The sequence below is a fragment of the Hoplias malabaricus genome, chromosome 2, assembly GCF_029633855.1.
Source record: "Hoplias malabaricus isolate fHopMal1 chromosome 2, fHopMal1.hap1, whole genome shotgun sequence".
NCBI lineage: Eukaryota > Metazoa > Chordata > Actinopteri > Characiformes > Erythrinidae > Hoplias > Hoplias malabaricus.
This window is the reverse complement of record NC_089801.1, coordinates 81,560,426-81,576,770: the sequence shown is the minus strand read 5'-3', so window position 1 is coordinate 81,576,770 and position 16,345 is coordinate 81,560,426. Positions and strand designations below refer to the sequence as shown.

The following is a 16,345-nucleotide window of genomic DNA, read 5'->3' as shown; positions in this document are numbered from 1 at the left end:
GTTGAGGCTGGTCCAGACCCTACACAAGTTACGGAGTTTGGAGGGTATGCACTATTAGGAGTCTTGCCCAAGGACCCTTACAGGTATAGGGTGGGGTCTCCTTTCCAAGCTGGGAATCAAACCCTAGACTACGCTAGACTACTATAACATTTTTTAACACATTCTTTGAAAATATCAGTAAGTCATTTGCCCTCTCAATGTTTTTTGAACATTGCAGTGGGATCTGATGGCTTTCATCCACATAATAAAAAGTGAGGTCAGATCTTTATGTTGGATAAATTTTAGATTACAATTGCATCTCCAGTGCTGGGAGGGTCAGTACCTGTCTGGAAGACTGATGGCATTGGACAAGGTGACATAAGTCATAAGGCAAATGTTGTTGAATCTCTACCCTGTGGATTTAAATAAGTTGCTGTCATATTCGTACATGTCACATATTTTACAAACATGTCTGAGATTGTAGAACCCAAGCTCCACATTTTAGAAAGATGAAATTTGCTTAAAGATGAAGGAGCAGACATTCAGGGGTGTGTGTGGGGGGGATCTCCTCTTTGAAGGTCATGAAGGCACCTTACATGGACTTTTGTCTTTGTTCACCTCCAGCTTAACATTTACCTTTTGCAGATAGTCAGCATTAGCAGAGGAGGAGGACAAGGAGGAGGAGGGGAAGGGTGTAATTTGGAGATCTCCCACAGAGCAGGGCGTATATGACACCATAGCCAAGTCTTTAATGACCGCTTCTGACCTCTCCCTTAACTGATTAATTATTAAAATCCAATTACAGAAGGTCATCCTTGCTCAGTGTGAATATTGCCCAAGATGACAAGAGCCCAAGATGGGCATAAACCAGAGGAAAGATAGAGAAGAGGGAGGAGGGAGGGCAGATTATATTGAGGTAGACTGTACCTTCCATGTGAGGCTATTCAAATTCTGATGACACTAATTGCAGTGTGTGTGTGTGTGTGTGTGTGTGTGTGTCCATGTGTGTCGCAGGAGAAGACAAAGGAACTGGCACAGAAGCAAGCTCAGCAGTGAGTATCACATTCCACCTTCCAGCACTGTGACTAGTTGTGTGGACAGTCATATGCCATTCATGTCTGTGGATCTCAAGCCCTCTCATAGTTTCATTTCTTGTGTTTAATCTGCAATATACTACCATATGAATAAAGGAGTGTGTTTGTGTGTGTGTTTGTGCCTATTTGTGTGTGTATAATGCAGCCAGGACCCAGCCTCCCTGTCTCTGCTCAGCATTTCTGACCTTGTGCCAGACCTTCAATTCATTTTCTTCTGGATGTCAAATGCCATCGAGATCCTGTACTTCATCCAGCAGAAGTCTCCTTCATACATGCAGAGCATAGAAATGATGGACAACAAAGGTGAACGCATATTCAAGACCAATGACGCTGCGCATACATCTGCTTTGAAATTTTATGGTTGTCTTATATTACTTGAAAATCGCTTTTTTTTCTTATTACATCTTATTCTACTTCTTCAGTATTCTGCAATGAATACAGCCTGCACAACTTAACGTACTGTATTCTGTTCAATCTGTGTTTTGGTCTCAGCAGTGAGAATAGTGCTGTATATTATTTTTAATAAAAATAAATCTCCCATAGAAATGAATGGTGGAATATTCAGAGATTAAAACTCAAACTAGATAGATAGATAGATAGATAGATAGATAGATAGATAGATAGATACTTTATTGATCCCCAGGGGAAATTCAAGAACTGCGAACTATTGGTGCTTTTCCACTTCATTGCATCGGCTCAACTCGACTTGACTCGGCTCAACACACTGTCCCCTGGTCGCTTTGCCACTAGCACAGCTCCCCCACGAAATGTAGACAGTTGTCGGCCACCGATCCAAACAGCATTTGTACCTCTTCAAAAGACCATGGTGTAGTTTTACAAGCTGCCGTTGTGAGTCGGATAAAAACAAAAGTGATCACTGCTGTGACTTAGAGATTTTATAAGTAGCTACTTGGTGCTGGAGGTCTGCATGTTGTGGTGATTGACAAGTCTCTCTGGCCAATCAGTGTTCAGCAAGGTTTACAAATCACATTTAGCATATAATGGCCGCGCTTTGTACCAGGTGCGAGCTGCTAGACTGAGAGAGGTTGAATCCAACTGTAGACTCCTACAACAAAGTACACTGCGAATTTTGATAAGCAGCACATAAATATTGTCCTGCACACTAGAGTGTTACTTTCTGTAAGTCTACCTTACTGCATCATGTACATTTATCTGTATAACTCTGCATTATGTGTTCAGACAACCGCAAAATATTCAAACACAAACTGTGAGCAGTCCACCTTGGGGCAGCTTTTAGCAGTGGAAAAGGGGCAGGGCTGATTTTTAAAGGCAGTGTTTATGGACATTTTTCAGCTTGATTGTTGAACATTGATCTGTTTGTTGGTCAGATCCCAGTGGTTGGGTCACGTTTACACTTTTAATCCTGCTTACCTTTTCCAGCTGGATCTAAAGAGTCTCTCCTTTCTGCAACGATATCAGCCAATGAAGAAGCCATGACCGTTCTGGAAGAAGTGATAATGTACACGTTTCAGCAGTGCGTCTATTACATCACCAAGGTAAAGGAGCGTAGAGTCAATTACATTTTACAATATTCACTGCCGTCCAGTGGTCCGTACCTCAGGGTCTGTGCTTGGTCTCATACTCTCTCTCTGTCTCTCTCTCTCTCTCTCTCTCTCTCTCTCTCTCTCTCTCACTCTCTCTCTCTCTCTCTCTCTTTCTCTCTATTCTTTCTCTTTCTCTTGTTTCTCTCTCTCTGTTCCCTTCCTCCTCTCTCTGTCTGTCTCTCTCTTTCTCTCTGTCTCTCTCTTGTTCTCTTCTCTCTCTCTCTCTATGTCTCTCTCTCTCTTTCTGTTGTTTCTCTCTCTGTGTCCCCTTCCTCCTCTCTCTCTCTGTCTCTCTCTTGCTCTCTTTTCTCTCTCTGTCTCTCTTTCTCTCTCTCTCTGTTCTTTCTCTCTCTGTTGCCTTCCTCCTCTCTCTCTCTCTCTCTCTCCCTCTCCCTCCATCTCTCTCTTGAACTGACCATCACATTCTTTACGAGAATGTATGGGGTCATCATCCTACAAGTATCCTACAGGTGTGTGTGTGTGTGTGTGTGTGTGTGTGATTGGACATCTATATTCATTCAGTGACTCTTGCTTGGTCTTTCCAGTCACTGTATGTGGTGCTCCCTGCCGTTCTGGACTGCAACCCCTTCGGAGAAGGCGGGGGTTCCTCCGAGCCCTGCCGGCGGGCCGTAGGGGTGTGCGTGTGCACCGTGTGCGTGATGCCAGAGGCGGTCCGGAGGGTGGTGAGCGTGTTTCAGACCACCTCGGACCTCCTGCAGCAGTACCAGGTCCACGCCGAGATCCAGAGCCAGATGTTCGCATACCTCTTCTTCTTCACCAACGCCTCCCTCTTCAATCTGTTCATCGATAAAGGTACAGGCCCCACGTGCTTCCTGGCGCTCCGTCTACCTGAGCACCCCCTCACAGGTATGGGACGCTCCGGAGCAGCTGCACATGAGCCGAAGGTCACCGTGCCTAATGCCAGGTGTGGGCTGTGGGGGTGGGGTACGGAGCCTCCAGGCATTGGGCTGTGGAGCAGGGGTTTTCTACATTTGTGTTCTCTGGATGAGGGAGAGTGAGCTTGGGCTCATGTGCAGCTGCTCAACCGTGTCCCAGTCCGTGTCATGCTTTTGTACAGAGATGAAAACGTGGTAGTTTCCATGCACTTTTCTTACTATTTGGCTCTATGTCTTTCAAACTGTGTCCTCCATAAGGGCTCACACATTTTCATACACACACACACACACACACACACACACACACACACACACGTAGACATACATTCAACCATGCCTGCACTGTCATATGTCTTCATTAAGAACGTCGACAGCAGCTGCTTCCATGGCAACCGTCTGAGAGAGAGAGATAGAGAGAGAGAGAGAGAGAGAGAGGTAATGTAGAACAAGAGAGAGAAAGTGCAAAAGAGGTAATGTAGAACGAGAGAGAGAGAGAGAGAGAGAGAGAGAGGGCAAGAGAGGTAATGTACAACAAGAGAGAGAGGGCGAGAGAGGTAATGTAGAAGGAGAGAGAGAGAGAGAGAGGGCGAGAGAGGTGATGTAGAATGAGAGAGAGAGAGAGAGAGAGAGGGCGAGAGAGGTAATGTAGAAGGAGAGAGAGAGAGAGAGAGAGGGCGAGAGAGGTAATGTAGAAGGAGAGAGAGAGAGAGAGAGAGAGAGGGCGAGAGAGGTGATGTAGAATGAGAGAGAAATATAGAATGAGAGAGAGAGAGAGAGAGAGAGAGAGAGAGAGGTAATGTACAACAAGAGAGAGGGCGAGAGGTAATGTAGAAGGAGAGAGAGAGAGAGAGAGACGGGTAATGTAGAATGAGAGAGAGAGAGATAGAGAGTTAATGTAGAATGAGAGAGAGGGCTAGAGAGGTAATATAGAAAGAGAGAGAGAGAGAGAGGTAATGTAGAATGAGAGAGAGAGAGAGAGAGAGAGGGTGAGAGAGGTAATGTAGAATGAGAGAGAGAGAATGAGAAATTGAAGGATGCAGGGCAGGAAGAAGAGGGATGAGGATGAGGATGTCCTCGTCTGCCCTCTAGAGTCTCATTTCACAACTTACAAACACAGACACACACACACACACGCACACACACACACACACACAACCAGCTGTGGACAATTTCACACACTTGGAGTCTCCTTCCACCATGTTTGTTTAGACTGTAGGTGGAACCCCACACAGACACTGGGAGAACACCCTCCCACCTCTCTCTTCACAGACAGTGACTGGAGGCGGGGGTTGAACACAGGACCCCAAGGCCTAGTTATGAATGGAGAGCCAGGTCAGGCCCTGCCCATTACTCCAGCGTGGTCTTAATGGTACAGTGCGGATTATAAATATGAACTGTACATCTGTTATAACATCTTATTTAAGGTGAGGGACACCTGAGTACAGAGGAAATATCACATCAAAGTCCTACAGTAAGGAAACTACATAGAGTCTATATACTACATACAGTCACAGAGCAACAAACAAATAAACAAACAAACAAACACACATGGCCCAATAGCACATTGTGTACCAGTGGCCAAATGAACTGGAACTGGAATGTGGTGTGTGTGTGTGTGTGTGTGTGTGTGTGTGTGTGTGTGTGTGTGTGTGTGTTTGTGTGTGTAAGTGCTCCTCTGATCCTCTCTGTCTGTTATGACACACAAAGAGGATTATGGACGTCTGGAGAAATAATCACTGCCTGACAGTGGCCTCTCTCTCTCTTTCTTTCTCTCTCTCCACACACACACACACACACACACACACAAAACATATGCCACCAGCAGCCCTTTAAAAAAGGAAATCGGTGATGTAATTCTGCAACGTGACCAGTGAAGCGTGGTCCATGACATCCCTGAACATTGCTCTGTGTGTGTGTGTGTGTGTGTGTGTGTGTGTGTGTGTGTGTGTGTAGGTCCAGCGAGGGGCTGGTTCCAGCGGTCTCGAGTGCTGCAAATCCAGGCGTGTGTGCGGATGATCCTGGACTGGGCGAAGGGCGCGGGTCGGGCTCAGCTCGCCCAGAAATTCTTCGCCAAATTGTGCAGCGCCGTTAGCATCCTCGCTACGCCAGTACAACAGCTCTCTCAGGTGTGGGATAGGTCCAGGCCAATACCACATTACAGACCCCTTGTGCTCAGGCATGTGGGTTTTAAAGGGTTAACTCCTCCTGAACTTCAAACGTCCACGGTGTTACCAGCGTACACTTCACTGTCGTTCTCAGTACATCAGGAAAAAAAGGAATACTTAGGGTACAATAAAACCAGCTCACATTGTTACATCACAAAAAACCTCTGACCAATCCCAGATCATTATTATCAAATATGTTAATGAGATCATTACAGCTGCAGGAAACCTGCGCTAATGTATATGTTCACTGTGAAAATAGCTCAGAGCTAAAATAAATGTGTGGTTTTTATTTTTATGGTTACACTTGTGTTACTTTTACCAAGTAAACTCCCAGACTGCTCCATTTAAGGTGGAATGGAAGGTTAGGGTAAGACGCCAGAGCATGTTGTGGTGAGTTTTCAGATTCTGTGTTTATTATATGGGTTTTAGGTTGAGACGCAGTGTAGCTAACACAAAGCTGAGGTTTTTGTTCTAAATTTCGGTTCCAACTTAAATGGCACCAACTGTGCAATAGCACTTTTCCACTCTATGGTACATACTCTACTGAACTATACTTGGCTTTATGGTTTTCTCCACCAGGTGAATCAGGTCCTGGTTCTGGAAGCGGGTTCTTGTTTAGTGGCTGTTCTCTCGTGGTTCAGAGCGAGTCGAGTAGGGACTAAACCGTGGCGTGTAAACCTTGCAGAGCGCTGATTGTCCAGAGAGAGTCGTCACTCTACGCCACGCAACGCAGACGACCAGCACCAACTCTCCATCTGTAAAATCTCCAGCTGCAGCAGAGATCACGTTTGTTTTTATCCGACTCACGACGGCAGCTCGTAAAATTACGCCGTGGTCTTTTGAAGAGGTTCAAACGCTCCTTGGATCGGTGGCCGACGAAAGAATCCAGCGAGAGCTGGACGCTGCAACAAGGAAGGAACAAACTCTACTGATCTGTCTGAACTGATGACGGAGCTGTGTTCAGTCCCAAACAACAACAACACGCCAATACACCATGAGTAAACACCGCTCAACGTTACCGCCGCCGTTTTTGTGGTTCCCAAAGCCCACTGTTCCTGTTAGAACCAGGGTTTTGAGATGACACCCAATACATTTCAGAGAGAGGGGGCAGGGAGCTGTGGTGAAAAAACAACAAGGGACCAGGGAACAAACAGAGAGTAGAGTCCAGTAGAGTCAGTACCATGCAGTGGAAAAGCACTATTTGTAGTCTAAGGGTGTGTGTGTGTGTGTGTTTGTGTGTGTGTGTGTGTAGATGAGTTGGAAGGTGCTGTGTGCCGAACACCCCACTCTGAAACCCGTCCAGCTTCACAGAATCCTCACCCAGTACCAGCTCATCGCTGAGGTGGGCCATCTCCCAATGTGGCAACCAAGCAGTGAAGATGAAGCCTACATCTACAGGACAGGTGAGTGTGGGGACTCGTCTTCATTATGGGGACCACCAGCTGCTAATAGTTCTACAATTACAGACTTTAGTCAACCCGTTGCTCTGCATACTTTCTTATCCCCATTTCACCCTGCTCTTCAATGGTCAGAACCCCCACAGAGCCGGTATAATTTGGCTGGTGTGCTACTTTGACACTGATGATGTGTGTGTGTTGTGCTGGTGTAGAGTGGATCAGACAAAGCAAGTGCTGCTGGAGTTTTTAAACTCTGTGTCCACTCTCTGTCCACTCTGTGAGACACTCCTCCCTCGTTGGTCCACCTTGTAGATGTAGAGTCAGAGACAGTAGCTCATCTGTCGCTGCACAGTGTGTGTCGCTCGTCCTCTAGTCCTTCATCAGTGACACAGGACGCTGTCGGCTGGATGTTTTTGGTTGGTGGACTATTCTCAGTTCAGATGCTGAGGGCTTTATCTGATCCACTCGTACTGACACGACACACAACAATACACCACCAATGCATCGCCACACTGCAGCGCTCAGAAAGATCCACCACCACATCACACCTGCTCTGTGGGGGTCCTGATCAGTGAAGAACAGGGTGGAATGGGGATAAGGAAGTATGCAGAACAACAGATGAACTACAGGTTTTAATTGTAGATCCGCAAAGTGCTCCTGTGTGGTCAGTGAGTGTAGACACAAGGTTGATGTTCCTAATCCAGTGATCATTCAGTATAAACTTTTATGTCAACAGTGTATTGGAAGGAATGTGGCAGACCTGCGCCATCTGCTGGTTGTTGGTTGTCCTCATTCATTTTCCCATAGGGATTTTCACATACAAATTTAGCCACTGCTAAAGATACCTGCAGATACCTGCTTTGACTAGCATTGTCCATCTGGATTGACCCATAGCTGTTGTAGGCCGACGAACCATTGCTTTTGACAGGCAGGCTGTACTGTTATTGTACGTAAGAAGGTGTGTAGTCTATGATTTCTTGTGTTACAGTGGATCTCCTGGAAAGCTTTGAGAACCACCCTCCTATCATGCTGCCTAGCGCTGGATTTAAGGTGGACTTGGAGAGTGACGGTGTGGAGGACAGCATCTACAGGCAGCTACTTTACATCAGGCACTTCCTCTGGGGTCTCCGCACCAAGACCCATCCGGCCAATGGCAGTTCAGATAGGCAGGATGTTCAGGTATACACTGCATTTGGTCAAAACCCCACAGCAGTGTCCAAACAGACCTGCCTATACAGCACTGTGCAGAATCTCCTGTTCCTTTAAATGGTAATGAGCTGCTCGCTGTTCACCCCGACCCCGAGCGCACAGCAGCGAGGAGCGAGGAGTGGAAGCTTTCGCTCAGTTCTGTTTCTTTTAAGTTGTCATTTTCACACTCATTGTTTACCTGCTTTTCAACTCGTCTATGCACCCTCACATAAACCGGGTCCAGTGCTGTGATTGGACAGACTTGGACAAGGGGGCGGGGTCATTTTAAAGAGTCTGAAATGCAGCGGAATCAGGAAAACTCATTTTATCCCACATTTTCTGACTTAGGCAGCCCAGAAATAACTGAATGTGTGGTCTTGTTTCACAGTGTGTGGGTTGGTTGACTCCATATACACACATTAGAGTGCACTGAACACCTTAATTCAGTATTAAAAAGTGATAAAATCAGATAAAAGGAGACCCCTTAGATGTGAGTAACATTTCTCGGTTATGATTGGTCATTACTTTAGAATCACAAATTGAACTCCTGTCCTGTGGTGGCGCTGTTTCACTAAATCTATACCTGCTCTCTGTTATGCACCCAAAAGAACTATCATAGAAACAGTGCTGTTAACACTTGAGATTTCATTAATTCATTAATTCATTGCCTCTAACTGCTTGTCCAGTTGTCCAGGGTCACGGAGGAAACCCACACGGACACAGGGAGAACACACCAAACTCCTCAGAGACAGTCACCCGGAGCGGGACTCGAACCCATAACTTCCAGGTCCCTGGAGTTGTGTGACTGCGACACTACCTGCTAAACATTCAAGAAGGGAAAACTATATTTTGTAGACATTGTACATTTATTAGTGAAATATGTCCACACTGAAACCAGATTATAAAAGCGATAGCTACACAGCTATTAGCACCAGGTGTGTACGCATAACAGTTCTTTTTGGTTCAACCAAGCACTGGTTCGTCACGTCTGCAGTCGAGGACCAAGGCAGATTCCGAGCTCTGGCCCAAACCAAAATTGGTAGACACGAGAGTCACAGTTAATCTGATTAAAGGATTAGCTTTGTAATTAAGCGCCTCTCTTCTGGCCGGATTATGGCCACCATGTGTGTGTGTGTGTGTGTGTGTGTGTGTGTGTGTGTGTGTATTTTAATCCCTTGCAGACAAACCCTCCACATCTCTGCCATACAGAGGCATTGTTACAAGATTATGCCAAACATGCTCAGCTTTGTTTGATTATCGTTGCCAAGGTACACTATTTAGGGCCTTGGTGCTGCATAGAAGAGACCCTTCTGCATGAACAAACTGGCCAAAATAACACTTAAAGCAACAATAAGTGGTTTTTTTACTTTAAAATTCCAGCTTCAAAATCACTGTGATGCTTCACTGACCTGTGATTAAGAGAATAGAACCTCTGTCATTGCTCCTCCGGGCTCAGCACTGAAGAAACTGCACTATGTAATTTTTGGAGGAGGGTAGGAAACCACCCCAACACTTTCCCCTTATCTGCTTGATTTCAGGAGAGTGCTGTAAAAGCGAATTACACCCTGTAACTGTAGGGGCAACCCAGGAACTAAAATACCAAATCTTACATAGTGTTGCTTTAAAGGGCACATATTATAAAAGAATTTAGAGTCCACCTAACAACACACTGTAAAACAAGACACGACCGCCCTGTCAGATATTTGTAGTCTGTCTAAGTCAGTAAACATGGCATAGAACAAGTCATTCTGATATTGGGCTGTATCCTACGTAGAGTGTAGGCGTGTTAGAGTTGCCCCGCCCCTCGTCTGAGTCTGACCAATCACAGCACTGGACCTACATGCAGCAAAATAGACACATCGAGTGTGGAGAAATAATGGAATAGTGAATAGTGTAAAAACTGAGAAAATGAGAACAGAGAAGAAAGAGAATCGAGCGAAAACGGGCAAAACCACTTCTGTGCGCTCAGGGTTGGGGTGAACAGCGAGTGGCTCATTATCATTTAAAGGAACAGGTGCATTTAAAGGACATGGGGAGAACATTGCTCTCATCTGTAATGTCCATTCCTAAACATCTGAGCTCAAAACGAGTCCACCTTAAATAAATTTAATTCCCCAATTCTTCCCTATATTTTGTAGCGTGAGCACCTCCAGTCCCACTGCAGCCCCCGGCCTGTGCCACCCCAGCGCGGCGAGGGAGAGGGCGAGGTACGCGACTGCCCTGGGACCCTCGGGGGACGAGGAGAGGGGGCAGGAGCCGAGGACAGACCACCAGACCGCCCTCCACACCCCACGCACTACAGGAACGGGGCGAGTGTCCGCCACACTGCTCAGCCCCACGCTCCAGACTCCAGTCTCCTGACCCCACCCAACACACCCCTGTACCCCGAGGTCACACACACACACCTTACTACACAATCCACTGCACCGCACTATCCAGAACACACACACACACGTGCTCACACACACTCTCACGCCAACGGCTGCATGCACCACACGCCCGAGCACAAGAAGATGAACGGCTTCATCAGTAATGGCATCGAAGGTTAGACACACACTGCATTTCCTGGCTGTTTTCTCCCTTTATTAGTGTGTGTGTGTGTGTGTGTGTGTGTGTGCGCGCGCGTGTGTGTGTGTGTGTGTGAAATGTATACAGTCTGGTACGTGTTTAAACTCCCCTAAGGACACTAATACACTCTGAATGTTCCTTACTATTCTATTCCACATTAAAGTGTGAAGTTGAGTTCTTGGAAGTTTCATTTCCACCTTAAATGCTGTCGCTATATTCACACAATCACACAAACAGCAGCATATTTGATGGTGTAGTTCCACCTTAAACCAATTCCCACCTGCTGCACCAATTAAAGTTCTCTTGTTTGTTTATGTTCAGAAGCTCAACGTTTTTTAAGGTGGAATGGAATGTTTGAGAAAAAAAATGTTGTTTAAATATGGTTAAAGAGGTGGTTATAATGTTATGGCTGGACTGTGTATGTTGTAGCACTTGAATATAACTCTATCACTATTTAAGGTGGAACAGAAAAATAACTCAAACCAGCAGCTGGCAAACAAGGAGCCAACACGAAATCTATAACAGTTGTAGCAAATTTAGGTGGAATAGAAGAAAAGTTAGCCAACATAAGCTCACTTTTATTTTCCCGCTTGCAGCTTGGTGCCGCCTTAAATGTGACATTCACAAATTTAATCAAAAAAAGGATTTTTAACAACTCAAGTTACTAATATGGAAAATAAAAAGTGATGTTATGTTGGCTTAGTTTTCTTCTATTCCACCTTAAATGCTACAACTCTTATAGACTTAGTGTTGGCTCCTTGTTTGCCAGCTGCTGGTTTGAGTTATTTTTCTGTTCCACCTTAAACAGTGCTACAATTTACAGTCCAGCCAAAACATTATAACCACCTCAATTTTTCTAGTCACTGTCTTTGTAGATCTGCAATTACAGAGTGTTGTCCATCTGTTGTTCTGCATACTTTGTCACACCCCTTTCACCCTGCTCTGTTGTCACACTGGCGGTGAGTGGATCAGACACAGCAAGTGCTGTTGGAGCTCTTAAACCCTGTGTCCACTCACTGTCCTGTGTTGTCACATTGCTTCACTGCATGTGTGTTTATGTGTGTAATACCAAACACTTCGTCCTGTGTGTGTTTGTGTGTGTGTGTGTGTGTGTGTGTGTGTCCGTCCTACACCAGGCCCTCTGAGTGGTTGTGGCTTACCTTTCCCCGTCCCCCTGCCCCACACCCTGGATCCCAACTCTGACGCTATCTGTTCCGTCTTTGTAGTGGACCTGGACAAAGGACCTTACGGCCTCGGCATGGGACTCATCGATGGACTTGTGAGTTTTGCCCATGCAATAGCATTTAACACACAGGAGGAGCACCTACAGATGAGGCTAAAGTCACCATGCCCAATGGCAAGTGTGGGCTGGAAGGGTGTAAGACCCCCTGGCATTGGACTATGGAGTCCAATTTGTCCAATTTGGAGCACCATCCAAGAGCTTTAGGATGAGATGGAGTGGTGCTTATGACCCTTAACTAACCCTCCACCTTACCTTACCTCACACCTGTATATGTGGCTGAATGCCAGCAAATCCATATAGACATGTACCAACATGTGTTCTACAGCTTTCCCAAAGGACTAGAAGCTGTCACTGCACCTCATCCCAAAGGTATTAGCTCCATTCTTCCAGTGAACACAGTTCTAGTGTTCCACAGCCCATTGTAATCAGGCTCTATACCCCTCTACTTGACATTTGTCATTGTGGTGATCTTACGGCACTGCATGGTCCTGACGCTAGTCTATTCTACTGTACTTAGCTTCATGGCTCCTCCACCAGGTGAATCAGGTCCTGGTTCTGGAAGCTGGTTCTTGTTTAGTGGCTGTTCTCTCGTGGTTCAGAGCGAGTCGAATAGGGACTAAACCGTGGCGTGTAAACCTTGCAGAGCACTGATTGTCCATCACTCTACGCCACGCAACGCAGACGACCAGCACCAACTCTCCATCTGTAAAATCTCCAGCTGGAGCAAAGATCACATTTGTTTTTATCCGACTCACGACGGCAGCTCGTAAAATTACGGCGTGGTCTTTTGAAGAGGTTCAAACGCTCCTTGGATCGGTGGCCGACGAAAGAATCCAGCGAGAGCTGGACGCTGCAACAAGGAAGGAACAAACTCTACTGATCTGTCTGAACTGATGACGGAGCTGTGTTCAGTCCCAAACAACAACAACAACAGCACCACGAGTAAACACCGCTTAACGTTTCCGCCGCCGTTGTTGTGGTTTCCAAAGCCCACTGTTCCTGTTACAGACAGGGACAGAGAGTGCAGAAAGTCGAGTAGAGTAGGTACCTTGCAGTGTAAAAAGTGCAGGAGCTCCAGATTTTCCCATCCTTTTGGCACTGTTTGAATAGAGATTTTACAAGTGTGTGGATGTGGTGTGTATAATTCAGGATTCTGGATGCTTTGTGAAGGCTTTGCCTCTGGTTTAATCTCTGTATGTGCAGCACACCCCCCTGAACTCACCTGGAATCTACATCCGGACACTGATCCCTGAGGGTCCGGCTGCTTCAGATGGACGTCTGCACATTGGAGACAGAATCCTCGCTGTTAATGGAACCAGCCTCATTGGAGCAGATTACCAGAGGTGCACTTTTACACTCTTATATATACACCCTTATATAACACTGTTGTAGTCCTTTTCCACCAATGTAGATCCAAATGGCTTCCCAAATAAGACAATGATGTTCCCAGCTGGAACAAAGAATAGCAGAACCATGCTGGCTTCTGTGGATGGGACGAGTTAAAAAGCACCAGAAAGAGCACAGAGCCTCAAATAAAGTTCTGTCAAGAAGTGGAACTGGATTGTCATGTACAGGTTGTTACGCAAATAAATAAAAGTATATAAAAGCAGGAAAATGCTCCATCTGTGTGTGTTTTGGGGCTACCTTCAACATGTCACAAAGCACGTTGGCTGCCTTCACCACAGAACCCCTTAATGCCCCTCTGATGATGGATACTTGGTTCCCATGAAAACTGCTTGAGAGGTTCCAAGAATCGTGAAAGGAACCAGGTCCAGAACCAGAATACTTTTGGTGGAAAGGGGACATTAATGCTATATTAAACTCTCTCTCTCTCTCTCTCTCTCTCTCGCTCTCTCTCTCTTTCTCTCTCAGTGCTGTGGACCTGATCCGGCTGGGTGGAGGTCGGCTCCGGTTCCTCGTGGCTAAGTCCGACCCTGAGGTGTCGGAGAAGATCAGTGCCTCTTCCTGCTGAGTCTGGGTGGGGGTCTGAGAGGCCTAAAACAAAAAGTGTGGTTGACCACCTTAAAAAAAAACAATACAAAACTAAAAAGCCCTCTCTATATTGGGAGAGAAGGTGTATAAGCACATCGCACGATCTCAGCGACCTCCTGCTGCACTCAGAGGAGACCCTCAGCACAGAAAAACTCTTCTACAGCTCTTACAGGATCTCACACACACACACATACGTTACCCGGGAAAGAGATTCCAGACAGATGCTAAAGAGATGACTTTGATATCCCTCGCTGTCATATCAAGATTTCTCATCATTGTGTAATGTTTTATTTATTATTATTTATATGATTCTTTTTTTTAGACCATTTCCATCAGCTGCTCTGTGCAGCACGTGACCACTTCCTGAAGAACGGACCCTCCAAGATACCCCCTATATCCAGCTACTTTAAGGTTCACCACTAGTGGACGCCACTGGGCAGCTTGTGTAATCTCCAAAGGCAGGCAATAAATAGAAATGCTCTGGAGCAGCTGCACATGAGGTTTTGCTATGACAGCGATGCTAAGCTAAGCTAAGCTCTAAGGCTATGCCAGTTGGACGTCATTCGTAAGATCGGAATGTTTTGTATAGCTTTTTCGTATATTCCTATAAGCTTGAAATGAAGAAAAATAAAGAAGTATACGTAAATTTACTGTAAATTGTTTTAAACAATGTGCCGTTAACAACCAGCTTTTCAGGACAGCCTTGCTCAGAAAACACACAATAAATCCTGTTTACAAACATCTGGAAAAAACAAAAACAGTAAAAAAAAAACAGCGCTTTTTGAATGTTCACTCAATGACGTTACCTCTACAGCTAAGTGAATGGTAAACTGCTATTACATATTAAAAACATATTTTACAAATAAATCATAGGCCAATTGGGCTACAGTGTTCCACTGGCATATTTATGATGTCTGTTTATTTCAGTTGCACTGGTTGATGTCAAAAATATTTATACTTATCTCGGGTTCTAGCATCTATTTCTTCCACTGTCCACTGTCCATTTTTCTCTGTTTCTTTATACTATTAACTTTCCATTCATTTCATTACTTTCCTGTAATATTTATAGGGGACATATTCTACCCCTTTTCCACAAGGCAACAGAGTTCTGGGCCCTTATGGAATGTCTTTTACCAGTTTTGGTCAAAACCCCACAAGGATTAAACCCCACATCAGCGTCTGTTCAGAACAGCCCGTTTCAGCACCTGTTCCTTTAAACGATAATGAGCCGCAAGTTGTTCGCCCCAACCCTGAGCACACAGCACTGAGCAGCGATGCTCTTTCTCATTTTCTGTTTTTATTCCGTGCTCTTATTTCTCTGCACTCGTTGTATCCATTTTGCTCCGTTTCTATGCATTCTCACATAAACACGGGTCCAACGCTGTGATTGGCCAGACTCAGATGAGGGGGCGGGACTATTCTAAAGTCTCTGAAGCAGAGCAAATTCAGAATGGCTCATTATATTTCATATGTTCTGACATAGGGAAGTGAAAACAAATGAGTGGGTGATCTTGTTTCATAGTGTGTGGGTTTAAAGGCTCTAGATACGTATTAAAGTGCACATAATCTGAACATTTTTAATTGGTTTTTTTTTTTTTTTAATTTCATAACGTCTCGTTACCTTTTTCACATTTCTACCAAAGTTCCGGTCAGAAAGTGTTAAACTAGCTCCTGTAGCACTTAATCCGAGGGCACGACTATGAGTCAAACCCTCACCAAATATGTTCTGCTATTCTAACAGTTCCTGAGCGGGGCATTGAACCCTTCATGTCTGCTTAAACTTGATAAGAAGCGTGTCAGTAAGACACAGATGTCAATCAAGTTGACATTTTATTTATGACAGATAATTTGCATTAAATCTGCACAATTTTTACGATATGCAAAAATTACGTGTATTGTTTTTCCCTTTTTTCCATCTTTGTATATGGTCTGTATTAATATATTTCATACCTGCATTGTTGTTTTTTTCCTCAATTAAACTTGAACGTTTCTATGTCAATGTGCACTCATGATTAAACTGAAAAACGTGGACAAAAAACACTGTGGTGGTCTTTGTAAAATGTACTGTAAATGCCTTCAAAAATGCGTAAGCCCTTATAAACAGTGAAACAAAGAAGGAGATGAGGGCAGTAGTGATCAAATCCTCAACACTGTTCCAAAATCTAGGTAAAGTCGTCCTAGACAAGTAGAGTCTCCCTTCGAATAAGTACAGTCTTCATTTTCTGGACAAACACAATGATTGTCCTCAAACTTCTGGC

The 16,345-nt window shown here is 45.1% G+C and overlaps 1 protein-coding gene across 2 annotated transcripts in view; it reads left to right on the top strand.

Moving 5' to 3' along the window:
- radil (Ras association and DIL domains) overlaps positions 1-16,056 on the top strand; it is a 29,585-nt gene extending 13,529 nt beyond the window's left edge. Inside the window, exons 4-14 of one of the 2 annotated variants that reach the window (XM_066661723.1) lie at positions 994-1,031; positions 1,219-1,376; positions 2,475-2,590; positions 3,184-3,451; positions 5,488-5,660; positions 6,952-7,102; positions 8,085-8,275; positions 10,423-10,828; positions 11,989-12,131; positions 13,299-13,438; positions 13,968-16,056. In XM_066661723.1, the coding sequence (XP_066517820.1) occupies positions 994-1,031; positions 1,219-1,376; positions 2,475-2,590; positions 3,184-3,451; positions 5,488-5,660; positions 6,952-7,102; positions 8,085-8,275; positions 10,423-10,828; positions 11,989-12,131; positions 13,299-13,438; positions 13,968-14,067 (1,884 nt within the window). In that variant the 3' untranslated portion in view covers positions 14,068-16,056. The remainder of the gene's footprint in view (positions 1-993; positions 1,032-1,218; positions 1,377-2,474; positions 2,591-3,183; positions 3,452-5,487; positions 5,661-6,951; positions 7,103-8,084; positions 8,276-10,422; positions 10,829-11,988; positions 12,132-13,298; positions 13,439-13,967) is intronic. The other variant, XM_066661724.1, reaches the window with a different exon arrangement.
- Positions 16,057-16,345: the final 289 nt, after the last annotated feature.